Source organism: Drosophila mauritiana, unplaced genomic scaffold (genome assembly GCF_004382145.1).
Source record: "Drosophila mauritiana strain mau12 unplaced genomic scaffold, ASM438214v1 Y_36, whole genome shotgun sequence".
In the NCBI taxonomy this organism is placed as follows: Eukaryota; Metazoa; Arthropoda; class Insecta; order Diptera; family Drosophilidae; genus Drosophila; species Drosophila mauritiana.
Window position 1 is genome coordinate 873,141 of NW_022881582.1, and position 13,259 is coordinate 886,399.

The window sequence follows — 13,259 nt, forward strand, 5'->3', positions numbered from 1 at the left end:
TTTAATCATAGAACAGTTGGAAAAATAATACAACTGTTCAAAAAATACTTGTTATAGTTAAGATTTTTAAACTTATTGTTAGTTCTTATACAAGAAGATTCAATAAATAAAAAAATTCTAAAAAAAAAAAAAAAAAATTTTATTCCCCAATATCTATTGATATCCCAGAAAAAATATAAAATTTCCGAATTTCGCATTCCCACTAGCTAACTAACGGGTATCCGATAGTCAGGAAACTCCACTACTCTCTCGTTTTATATTGATGTGTGTTTATAAAACTGTGTATCATAACTATTTTTTTTTTTACTTATTTAGCCGGGAGCTTCGGGAAATTGAAGATAAACAAGAAAAGGAGATACAAAGCAGAAAGTTTCTTGAACGTGAACAATCAGAGGCAAAGCGATTAGCCTCAAGTTTTGTTGAACATTTGGATGGTCATCAGCTGTTTGACTCGCTTTGGCGTGGCGACGAAGATGGCCGAGTTCTGATGCTTGTTGGAACACAAGCTCAAGAGCTAGCGGACGAATACGATAAGGATATTTTTGAGCTTACGCAAGAAATTTACAAACTTGGCTTAGAAAGATTTACTGAGCGCGATGAAGAAATTCGAGATTTCTTTAACAATCTTTTCGATGGCCAAGAAGAACTTCAAATACTTGGGCAAAAAGAAATAGAATGGTTTTTACAATTTAGAGAAATTATTTTTGAAGAAGCTCGTATCAAATTACTTAAACTAGAACAAAATTCCATGCACGGAGAAGACGAAGACACTCCAGAAAACATAAAATTATCTGATGCTTTGGATAAATTAAATATTCAATTTGAAGATGCAATAAATGATTTGTGGCAAGCGTTAATGGCCCAGGAGTTATATTTGCATGAATCTATACAGGTAATGTATAGGAAAACGAGTATGGTATTTTGAGTAAAAGTATACAGTTGCCAAAAGTCTATTAATGTGTTATAAAGAAAATAATTGGTTTTAGGCTTAATAAAAAATTGTAACGAACTAATTATACCTGTTACTCGCAGTGTAAAAGGGTATACTATGTATGCATTTTGATATGCCTACTCTAACGGCCTTAAACCGGCCAAAACTGCCACGCCCACATTTTTGAAAAATTGTTGTATATTTTTTCATAATTTTATTGGTTTTGTAAATTTCTATCGATTTGACAAAAAAAACTTTTTGCCGCGGTAACTCTACAGTTTGGAGCAATTGAAATTTTTTTCTCATTTTCTTCATTTTATCGATATCTCAAAAATTATGAAATTTGCGTTAGTGTTGTAAAATCTATCGTTTTGCCATGCAAAGTTGTTGGATATTTATTATTATTATTAAGTGTGTTTCTATGTGTACTGCGACCCAGTAGTATCTATTGTACTACCCCTTCATGACTCAAAGATCTCCCTGAAGTCCAATGCATTGTATAAATGCCAGAATTTTATTGGGGTTCAGGGCTGCAATTGATTCCCGTGGGACTACATACATGCCCAGGAGTCTGTTCCTCCTGATGGAAAGCGTCATGCAGTCACATACAATATGTGCAGAGCTCTCCTCCTCCATGCAGCAGAAGCACCCAGCCCACTTCCCTCGTCGGTAAACTTCCGTCCGTCTGTATACCACTTCATTGTTTGTGGTTTCATAGAGTGTACTTTCCCCAGGGATGTCCAACTGTTTTTATTACTGAGATGAGTGAGTCTTGTGCGGTTGCAGGCAGGAAAGGGTAGCTTTCCGTTTCATTTAAATGACGATATGAATTGGCGTTACCTCCATTAGTACTTCCAGGGCTGCAGTGGGACAGGTACGCATTGCTCCTGTCATGCATATGCAGGCCATTCTTTGCACCTTATGAAGTTTTACCTTGGTGGTGATAAGGCGTGCTCTATCACCCCAGGCTATTACCCCATAGGTAAGTATGCGTTTGACTACCATGAGGTACAGCCATCTTTTCATGCGTGTGGTTCCCCACGACTTTTCAGCAATTTTCCTACTGTGAAAAGTGCTCTGGTGCACTTATTAATTGCGTTATCGACATGAGTTTTGAAGCTGTTTGGAGTCTAGGGCTATCCCAAGATACTTAACTTCTTTGCTGGCCTCTATGCGACATTCTGACAGGGTTATTGCCTTCATTCCCTGTAGCTTGTACCTATTTGTAAAAGGAACAATAACAGTTTTGCTAGGATTTAGGCTCAGGCCTTCCTACTTCCTAATTCCTTGCACCATTCGCTGGTCATTTTGAAGCCCAGTTGAATGATATCGCAGAGTGTTTCCTCATATTTACCTCTGGCTATAATGACAATATCGTCAGCATAGCCTTGGCAAAGTATACCTCTGCGGGTGAGTCTGTGCAGCAACTCGTCTACCAGCAAGCTTCACAAGAGAGGCGAAAGGACACCCCCTTAGGGGCATCCCCTTGTGGTAGATACTGTGGACGACTGTCCTCCTATAGTGGCCTTGGCTCGCCTAGATGCCTGTAGTGATTTGATCCATCTGCTGGTTGCTGCATCTAGTCCTCTTCTTACCAGGGATGCGTTGACCGCCTAAGAAGGTACATAGCGCCACTTCAGCCCAACTACGATTAGCCAGCACTCTTAGCAGAGACATGACCTAACTAAAAGCCTGTTTCCAGCCGCCATCGCGTGGAGAGTGTAGTTGCACTTCCAGTAGTGTGTCACAATTACGGAGCGTACCATCGTTGGTGGCGCCTTTATCTCCTTGTGATACCCACTGGCGTGGCGGCCTGTTGGATATTTACAGTATAAATAAAAAAAAATAAATATAAATAAAATAAAAATAAATTTTAAATATGACTTTATAGTAGAATTTTTATCATTAGAGTATTCAGCGTAAGACGTGTGAAAATAAATAAGGCAATGATTGTTGAGTGCTTGAGTCCGCACTTCGTGCCTCCAGATATGACTCTTGCAATAAACAGTTTTCATATTTTTATTTATTCTATAAATTTTTATTTTCCACTACGATTAATTTGAATGAAATATTTTTCTTTCATTGTAATGAGGCAGCGCTGTTGCGTGAAACTTCAGAGGCAAAGCTGGTGTGTGCGTCAATAGAGGCAGAGCTGGCACGAGCACCGACAGAGGCGGAACTAGTGGTAAGGTTACATAAACTAACAGTAGTAACAGTGTGTTCTATACTTTTACTAATTTTGATTTTTTTCTAACCATTTCAAAATGCAACTTGCCGAGATCTTGGCACTTCGCGTAGCATATTTGAGGTTAAAGTTAACAGAGTTGGCGCTACCAACAAGTGGAAGGAAACTAGAGTTGCGGAGTAGATAGATTAGGAATTCAGGATGAAGGGGAAAGCGATTCAGATAAAATTCAATCCGTGGTTAAACAGCGAAATTTAGCTGAGGATCAAAGAGTAGACTATGACAGGTCATGGTTCACTCTGATGTAGAACAATGGATCGATGAGTTAGAAAGTTGTTCAACTACTGTCCGGTGGAGTGATTTGCAACTTTTTATCTATTCGAAACAGATTCTTACAGGAGCGGCAAAACATTTTTGTACATAGTGAGGCGAATATTCATAGTTGGATTGTTTTGAAGGCTAAGTTAACAGAAGAGTTTTCAATCAAAATTGCATCAGCTGAGGTTCATAGAAGATTGGACCAGCATCAGCAGAGAAAAGACGAATCATTATTTGAATATTTGTATGCTCTAAAAGAAATCGCTATTGACTATTACATAAAGGGTATTCCAGAATCGAAGGGGAATAAGATTATGTTACACCAGGCCAGAAAAATACAGGAACTGAAACATCAAATCGAGATATATCAGAAAGATAGATCTGGCAAATCGAATAAATCTGCTGGTGAACGTCAGGAGCAAAATAAAGATCAAAGCAAAGGTCAGGTTAAGTCTGGAACATCCAAGAAATGTTTCAAATGCTGCGATAGTTCCCACGTAATGAAAGATTTCAAGAAAACAGATTTTGTTTGCTTTAAATGTGGTCAGGCATGCCACCGGAGTAGCACAATGTACATCAAAAACATATGCCAAGAAAGAAACAAATGCTAGTGTAGTTCAAGAGGATAAAGTAGGAGTGTAGTTAGGTAGTGAATCTACTCTTTCGGGTCTTGAATTGAAGAGCATTGTTTACAAAAATATCATATTTAAAGGTTTGGTTCACATTGGCGCTGATTTGTGCTTAATGCGCAGACAAGTTTTCATGAGTCTAGGAGCAGCAGAAATAACTGGTAAAGGAAAAAGATTGACGGAAATTGGAGAAAGTCCTATTTTAACATTTGGAAGTATTATTATTACGTTCTAATAGATGATATTCCAATGGAAGTAGAATTTCATGTGGATATAGGTTTCGATGCTATTTTAGGAAGGACTATTTTGGACACTGTCGATATGAAGGTTACCAAAGGTGGTACTCACTTTAATATCAGGATAAAAACTGAAGATGGAGTTAAAATTAGGGAATGATGAATTTCGAAGCATGTGTGTGGAAGAGCTTATAGCAACTTCTAAGGTGGATTTATCTCATCTTAGTCAGCCTGAAGCTAAAACGGTATTAAAGATGATCGAACGATGATCCAATGCCCCTGTCGAGATGAAAATTGTTTTGAAAGATGACGTTCCAGTTTATCAGTACCCAAGGCGACAGTCGTATAGTGACCAAATCTTTGTAGATGAGCAGGTGCGGGAATGGTTAAAAGAAGTTCCTTTAAGAGTACCACGTTGGTGGAAAAAAGTTATTACATTCCAAAATGGAAAGGAAAAGTTTCTCGTGTTGTAGAAAGTTGTGCTCGTTACATAATAGTTAACGCAAAATCTAGAAAAAAAGGAGGGGTTTTGACAACAATCAATAAGGGTAATATAGTAACATATCTACACCCACAACTCCCCACTCTACATACCCCAAAAAAGGAGAAAACCCTCCGGAAAATTAAGCGGAAACCCCACTTAAAATCAGATGAGTCAAAGGTTACCAATGAGTGCCCCAGATCATCCAATTCAGAGGAAACCCCTCTACATATACAAAAAAAGGAGAAAAACCTCCAGAAAATTAAGCGGAAACACCACTTAAAAACAGATGAGTCAGCATCCAATCAGTGCCCCGATCATCTAACCCAGAAGAGTCCAAGACTACCTATGAGTGTCCCAAGACTTCTAAATTTGAGGAAAACCCTCTTATTACCCCATACATAGAAGAGGCCCTTCTAGTAACATCCTCTAACTACGCCCTAGATGACGAGTTAAGAGAATCTAACGTATTTAGATTAGAACATCTAAATACAGAAGAAAGGGAGCAACTTTCCCACGTTTTGCTTGAATACCGTGATATTCAGTACAAATAAGGTGAAACTATGACCTTCACGAGTACGATTAAACATTCCATTCATACAAAACACGAAGACCCTATCTATAAAAAACCATATATCATAAATACCCCCAAGCGTTTGATCAAGAAGACAACAGGCAAATCAACGAAAGGATAGAACAAAAAATAATTAGGAAATCTAAGTCCCCCTATTGTTCTCCAATTTGGTTTGTGCCAAAGAAAAGTGATGCTTCTGGTAAACCAAAATTTCGATTAGTCATAGACTATCGTAGTCTCAATGAAATAACCATCGACGACAAATTCCCTATTCCAGTAATGAATGAAATATTAGACAAGCTTGGACGCTGTCAATACTTCACAACCATTGATTTAGCTAAAGGTTTCCATCAAATTCAAATGGACAAGCAATCAATATCCAAAACAGCATTTTCAACAAAACATGGACATTACAAATATACTCGTATGCCTTTTGGTCTGAAAAATGCACCAGCAACATTTCAACGCTGCATGAACAATCTTCTAGAAGACTTAATTTATAAAGATTGTTTAGTTTATTTAGATGATATTATCATTTATTCCACTTCATTGGAAGAACACATAACGTCACTAAAAAAGGTATTTGATAAGCTACGATTAGCTAACCTAAATTTGCAACTTGATAAATGTGAATTTCTGAAGAAAGAAACAGAATTTCTCGGCCACATTATCACAACAGACGGTATAAAACCAAACCCTAACAAAATAAATGCAATTATTAATTTTCCTATTCCTAAAACCACAAAAGGAATAAAATCATTCCTTGGACTCTGCGGATTCTACCGTAAGTTCATTCCCAATTTTGCAAAAATAGCAAAACCTACGACGTCCAAATTAAAGAAAAGAGCAGTAATTAACACAAAAGATAATGATTACATGTCCGCCTTCGAGAAACTAAAAGTACTCATCACGTCCGATCCAATCCTAATATACCCCAACTTCGAAAAGAAATTTTCACTGACAACAGACGCTAGTAATATAGCCATAGGTGCTGTATTATCCCAAGAACATAAACCCATATGCTATGCAAGCAGAACTCTAAACGAACACGAACTTAACTATTCGGCTATAGAAAAAGAACTATTAGCTATAGTATGGGCAACAAAATATTTTAGGTCCTACCTATTCGGTAGAAAGTTCGACATATTAAGTGATCATAGACCACTTGTATGGCTAAATAACATAAAAGATGAAATTACAGAGATGGAAAATAAAACTTAACGAATACGATTATAATATTCAATATCTACCCGGTAAAGAAAATCATGTAGCTGACGCTCTATCTAGAGTTCAAATAAGGGAAAACTTCCTAGGAGAAGATGACCCAGCTTCCCTGCTCACAACAGCTACTGTGCATAGTGCACAAGAAGACAACCAAAATCACATTTCAATAACAGAAAGACCTCTTAATTATTATAACAGACAATTCGAATTCATAAAAGACAATTTTGACGACGTCCAAATAATAAAATATTTCCATAAAACCAGAATTAAAATCACTGACTGATACCCTTGCTAAAGATATCATTAAAGAATACATTTGCACTAAGAAAGTCCCGACAGTTTTACTAAAACTATGAAAACCAGCAGAAAACTAATAGACATTCAAACATACGCCCAATTCAAGGAAATCATTCTCAAAACACATAAAGAATTATTACACCCTGGTATAGAAAAACTCACACTTCAGTTCAAAGAACTTTACTATTACCCTGATTACCAAAAACGTATCCAAAACATCATAAACGAATGTGAAATCTGTAACATCGCTAAAACTGAACATAGAAACACAAAATTAATCCTTGTTTAAATCCTTGAAACAACCCCAGAATCCTTTAGTCCCAGAGAAAAGTATGTCATGGATTTTTACTTAGTAAACAATAAACAATTCCTATCATGCATTGACATTTATTCTAAATAAGCCTCCCTGATAGAAGTAAATAGTAGAGATTGGCTTGAAACTAAAAGAGCTATTTTACGCATATTCAACGATATGGGTAAACCCATAGAAATATTTCGGGTAAACCCGACAAAGACTTCGCCTTCATGTGCATTGAACTTAAAATTTGGTTAGAATCAGAAGGAGTAACTTTAAATATAACAACAAGTAAAAATGGAATCTCTGACGTTGAGCGATTTCATAAAACCGTTAATGAAAAATTAAGAATAATAACAAGCGAAAATGAACCTGAAAACCAATTCACAAAATTTGAAAAAATACTTTACATTTACAATCACAAAACTAAACACAACACAACTGGTCGAACCCCAGCAGACATCTTCATTTTTGCAGGAACCCCTGCCTATAACACTCAACAAAATAAAGTAAACAAAATTGACAAACTCAATGAAAATAGACACGACTTTAACATAGACACAAACTTCAAAGAATGCCCTCTAGTTAGATCAAAAACGACTAACCCATTCAAAAAGACAGGAAATGTAAGACAAATAGATGATAAACATTTCGAAGAAACAAATAGAGGTAGAAATATAACACACTATAAGTCTAAGTTTAAAAAGAAAAAGAAAATTAATAAAAGTAAATATAATAACGATAATTCCAGGCTTACTCCCGAGCATGATACTCATGTTATGCCTCCTATCGACAATTAACACACAATACCTAGAAGTAACCCCTATCCAGGCCAAAAACGGTTACCTAATCTTTCAAACCGGATCAATAGATTTACCGATAAACCACGAATATCATCACTTATCTATTAACTTAACTAAATACTTATGAAGAACTTATTAAACAAACTCAACATTTTATTAACTCACCACAAATACAGAATCTAGTAGAAAAACTTAACAGAGAAATGAACGGTATACGAATTGAAAAACGTAGTAAACGCGGTCTTGTTAACTTTATGGGAACAATTTACAAATACTTATTCGGTACCTTAGATCAAGAAGATAAAGAAGAATTACAACAAAAAATAGCCGACATCTCTAAAAATAATGTACAAATAAGCGAACTTAACCACGTAATAGAAGTCATTAACCAAGGAATCGAATTGACCAACCATTTTAATAATAACTTTGAAGGAGAACAAATGATAAATCTAATAATTTTCAACTTACAACAATTAACTGAATACATTGAAGACATAGAGCTTGGTTTGCAATTGACACGCTTAGGTATCTTTAATCCAAAAATTTTAAAACACGACTCATTAATCCACGTCAGACATAGAGCTTGGTTTGCAACTGACTCGCTTAGGTATCTTTAATCCAAAACTTTTAAAACACGACTCATTAATCCACGTCAATTCTGAAAAACTTCTTAATATTAAAACTTCAGCTTGGCTTAAATCTGATACGAACGAAATCCTGATAATATCCCACATTCCAAGAGAAATAACCAAAACACCCGTTTTTAAAAAAATACACTACCCAGACGGAAAAAGTTACCGAAACAATACAAGACAAATATTTTTCACACAATAATCAAACATACACGACAAGTTCTCAAAGCTTAGTTGTAAATAAGTGTATAATTGGTATACTAAACCAGGTCCCAACACAATGTAGATACAGTAAAACACATTCTGATTTTGTAGAACCTAATATAATCACAACTTGCAACCTTTCCAAGACTATCCTAAACCAAAACTGTATCAATAGAGAAACTATAATAGAAGGCAATAACATGATAAAAGCATTTAATTGTTCGGTCCAATTAGAAGAAATATTAATTACCAACACAATGTTAGACCAAAGACACTAGAATAACAAGATGCGTAACAGCCATACATTCGTTTGGCACTATGCAGCCACTTTTTTGGTGAAGGCCAAATTTGCTCTCTTTCCACTCGCTCACGCTGAGAGCGTAAGAAATGTAAAAATAGAATTTGCTTGCTTGTGTGAGTAAAAACAAGAGACGAGAACGCGTATATGTGTGCGTGTTGTGCTAGAAGACGATTTTCGGGCCGAAATCAATTCTGATCGAAGAAACGAATTTACATATTTGGAGTTGTGGCCAATTTCGTAGCAATATGATGAAATAAAATAAAAATTCCCTGACTATTATAATAATTATTATAATAATAAATAAAGCAAATACAAAGGAAATTATTATAACTACTGTAATTTGAAACATAAATTTTCCAAAAAGAAGACATAACATTGAGAAATAAATATTTCATAAAAATAATAATTATTTTTTAATTTCATAAAAAAATAATTATTTTATTAATAAATAATAAAAATAATAATTTTATTAATAAATAATAAAAATAATAATATTTCATAATAATATTTCATAAAAAATAATAATACGTAGTAGAAAATAAAAATTAATAAAATAAATAAAAATATGAAAACAGTTCGTTGCAAAAGTCAAATCGTCAGGCACGAAGTGCGGACACAAGCACTCAACAATCATTGCCTTATTAATTTTTCTCACGCCGCAAGCTGAATACCCTAATGACAAGTATTCTAATATAAAGTCATTTTCGAAATTTATTTTGTGAAGTACATAGATTCGTCTATTACTATTTCTAAGCTTTATTTAAATAATAATAACGTTGAGGCAATGCAAAACAAGAATTTTTCGCATGGTGCCAATTGATAAAAAATAATATAGATTTAAAGTCAACGAACTTCTAAGGTGAAGGGCATATTTTGTCAAATTTACAATACATGAGCATACGTGTGCACACATACAGTTGTATGCTATCACTGATGCGTAGAAAAGAGCTGTTTGCTGTAGCGCTCTCCGCTCTTTCTCTCTCGAACAAAAACTCAAGAGAGCCTGGAGTCACCTCTAGAGCCACGGCCAAAAAATCGCGTGCCAAAAATTTGTATGGCCGTTACGCATCTTGTTATTCTAGTGTCTTTGGTTAGACTATACTCAAATTATCTATGTAAACAATAATGTAACAAAACTTGAACCACTCGAATACATCCAGGCAAAAGAAATAATCGAACAACAAATAATAACACTTTCAACATTAATCATGATAGTTATTATTGTAATATTGTACTTTATCTATAAATATAAAACTATACCCCAAAAGTTAATTGTAAAATTAAAAAAAAAAAATTTAAAACACAAAAAAATGAAAATATTATAAGTCCTGAAACAGACAATACTGCACCCCCAATACCCCTGTATTGTACCCTACTCTAAACGCCTGAGGACAGGCTTTTTTCTTAAGGATGGGGAAGTAACATATCTACACCCACAACTCCCCAATCACAACCACACACACTATTGTAAACAATCACACACACACATTAATGTCTAAGTACGAAATGTATTCAAAGATCGAGAGCCCTTCGATTATGCTTAGCTTTCATCTACGCACAGCAAAGTGCAAAAGTCCGAAGTCCAAACTCTAGACTCTGGGTCGAGCCAATGTCCACGTCCCCTAAACATTCGATCACTTGGCGAGCCAACTGAAATAACAAAAACTTCCGCCCACACAATCGTCTCAGGATTCTCAAATTACTCCTATTTTTCGGGGCTCCTCTCTTAACGGGAGAATAGACACCTCTCTTTCCGGGAGAATAGACGTTGTAACTTTATTCTCTTAAACTTCGCTCTTAAGCTATCCCAATCCGCCTATATAAACCCAAACATGTCCCTATACATCAGTTCAGTTCTGAGTACGTTATCAATCGCGATAACACTGCTAAGCCCACTTCAACCTCGAAGTCCATTATCCAACCTAGTGATAATCCAAAGGCTCTAGTTCTTCCTTTACTGGAAATAATAAAACGTTTAATAATAAATAAAATAACCTCCTGTGTTCTTTTTTTATTAAACACTCGGTCTGAATTCGTAAATATATAGTAAAACAGTTTTTGTTTTGAGTCGAATTAATGATCCGTATTTGAACTAAGATCAACGCCGAAATAAATAAAAACTCCGAATGAATCCGCTTTGCGTTTTTTATTGATTGAATATCGGCGGTGTGAAAAAATCTTAGATGTACTGGGCTAGTGGGTTGTTTACTTGATCTGCGCGAGAGCGCTTCTTGCTTATGCTTATGTGCATAAATATGAAAAAGAATTCTTATTTGCTACGTTGTGCGTGCCTAGTGGCTGGGTTTTGATTACTTCTTGAGTGGATTCGTAATATCGAGAAATGTTTGTTTATTTAACGAGGAATCAATACGGCGGACCACCGCTGTCGGTCTTTTGTATAAGTGAATTATGAGGAAGGCTTACTTCCCTCCCCTTAAAGAGAAGTACAATAAAAATAGGTGTTATGATATAACACTAATAAGTTTCACAACGTCATCGTGTTTTATCGTCTTTATCTTAATTATATCCAGTGGTGCGTTCAACGGTGATAAGTCTATTCCCGGGATAAAATAATTTTTACTTAAGATAATGTTTCCGATTTCAATTCAGCATTGTTTTACTGTAATAATTTTGTTTCCCGTTATCTTGACATTGTTGTTCTATTTTTGACAGTTTTCTACTATGCTAGTTTCAGTTAAATTCCTGGTTGAAATTATAGTTGGATCAACATATTTAATCATTTCTTTTGTGTGGATTTGAATAAAAGTGCAAATTGGATTTCTACTCTTAATTATGTTTGTAATTCAATCATTATTTATTTCTTCATTTTTTTGATTAAAGTTTTTATTTTTATTTTCAAAGTAAGTCTCATGGTCTGAGTAATCCAACTGGTATCCGTTTTGATCAGGATAAGGGATAATTTTAATTGTGTTGACCAGTGTTTGTTCAATGGGTATGTGTGATATGATTAGTAGTTCGTTGTCTTTGAAATTCATCCAAGTTGATGTTTTAATCAGTAGTATGTTTTGGCTGTTAACGTTATTTAATTTGTCGTAATCAAGTTCTAATCGTGAGAGTTGCATGCCCATCTCTAAGTTCTCTATGTATCCAATGAACTGCATATGTTCGTATACAAGAGTGTCGATACTATTGCAATTATTCTCATAACTTTTTAGTCGTTGTTGAACGACGGGTTCATAAATTGTATAACATTGTTCATTTCATAAAGTTGAATTAAATTTTCCGCGATTGAATCAAATTTTTCTTGAAAATGCACTCGATCATTCTCATCAAGTGTACCAAATAGGAATTTAAGATAAACCTATTACGTTTAATAGTCCACGCTTCTGTCTATTTTTTGCTGAATAGTTATTCCGTTTAATTGTGGGTGTGTCTGTGTTGTTTTGTATTTAATGGCCAAAATATGCAGTTAAATTAATTTTTAGGCAATGATGTTTGATGGGTTGTTGGGGGTTGCTGGTCCTGGAATTTTCCAAGTATGCTGAAAAGAAAACAGTCGAAGAAAAGCGAACACTAGACTTTCTGTAATTGCGCGGTCGCGACCGGGCGTGGTTAGTTTTGACAATGCTGCTTATTCTAATTAGTTAGGCTCTCCCAAGCGCAGCGGAGACTCCTTGGAGACTCTGTGGTGAAGAGCGGGAGAGCGTAAGAGGGAGCGGAGAGCGGTTGACAGTCCAAACCCCGTAACTTGAACATTCCGCCCCCCTTGCAATCACTGGGGTTGTAACATAGCCATCCTACGGCAGGCTGCAGGCACCGGACACGATCCACCCAAACACGGTCTTTTGAGCGACTGGCATTCCCTCGTCGAAGGTCAGGAATCCGGATTGGATAACCTTAGGATAAATATCTGCTCCTAAGACCATGGAGACGGTAGCAGGCCGATGGAACTGGTCATCAGCCAGCATGATGTCCCGGCACTTGGACACTACGGTGTCGCTCAATGCCCGGACAGGTGTGCGGATCCGCACACTGGGCTCGATCTTGAGCACTACCTCTAGCTTAGTGTTCGCGTCGATCCTGGAGCGAATCGTCGTCGTGCAGACCTTCTCGTCGCCAACATTGGTCATCGGAAGCGTAAAGGTTGACGCCAACGAAGCGTCGATTCAGCTCATGGGGGTGCACGGA

General features: G+C 36.0%; 1 protein-coding gene across 1 annotated transcript; it reads left to right on the forward strand.

The window, feature by feature from the left end:
* Window positions 1–310: 310 nt before the first annotated feature.
* On the forward strand, window positions 311–925 carry LOC117150150 (dynein regulatory complex subunit 3-like; the record flags this gene model as incomplete). Its single annotated transcript, XM_033316952.1, has 1 exon — window positions 311–925. A coding segment is annotated over one exon (615 nt), but the record flags the coding sequence as incomplete, so codon positions are not given.
* Window positions 926–13,259: the final 12,334 nt, after the last annotated feature.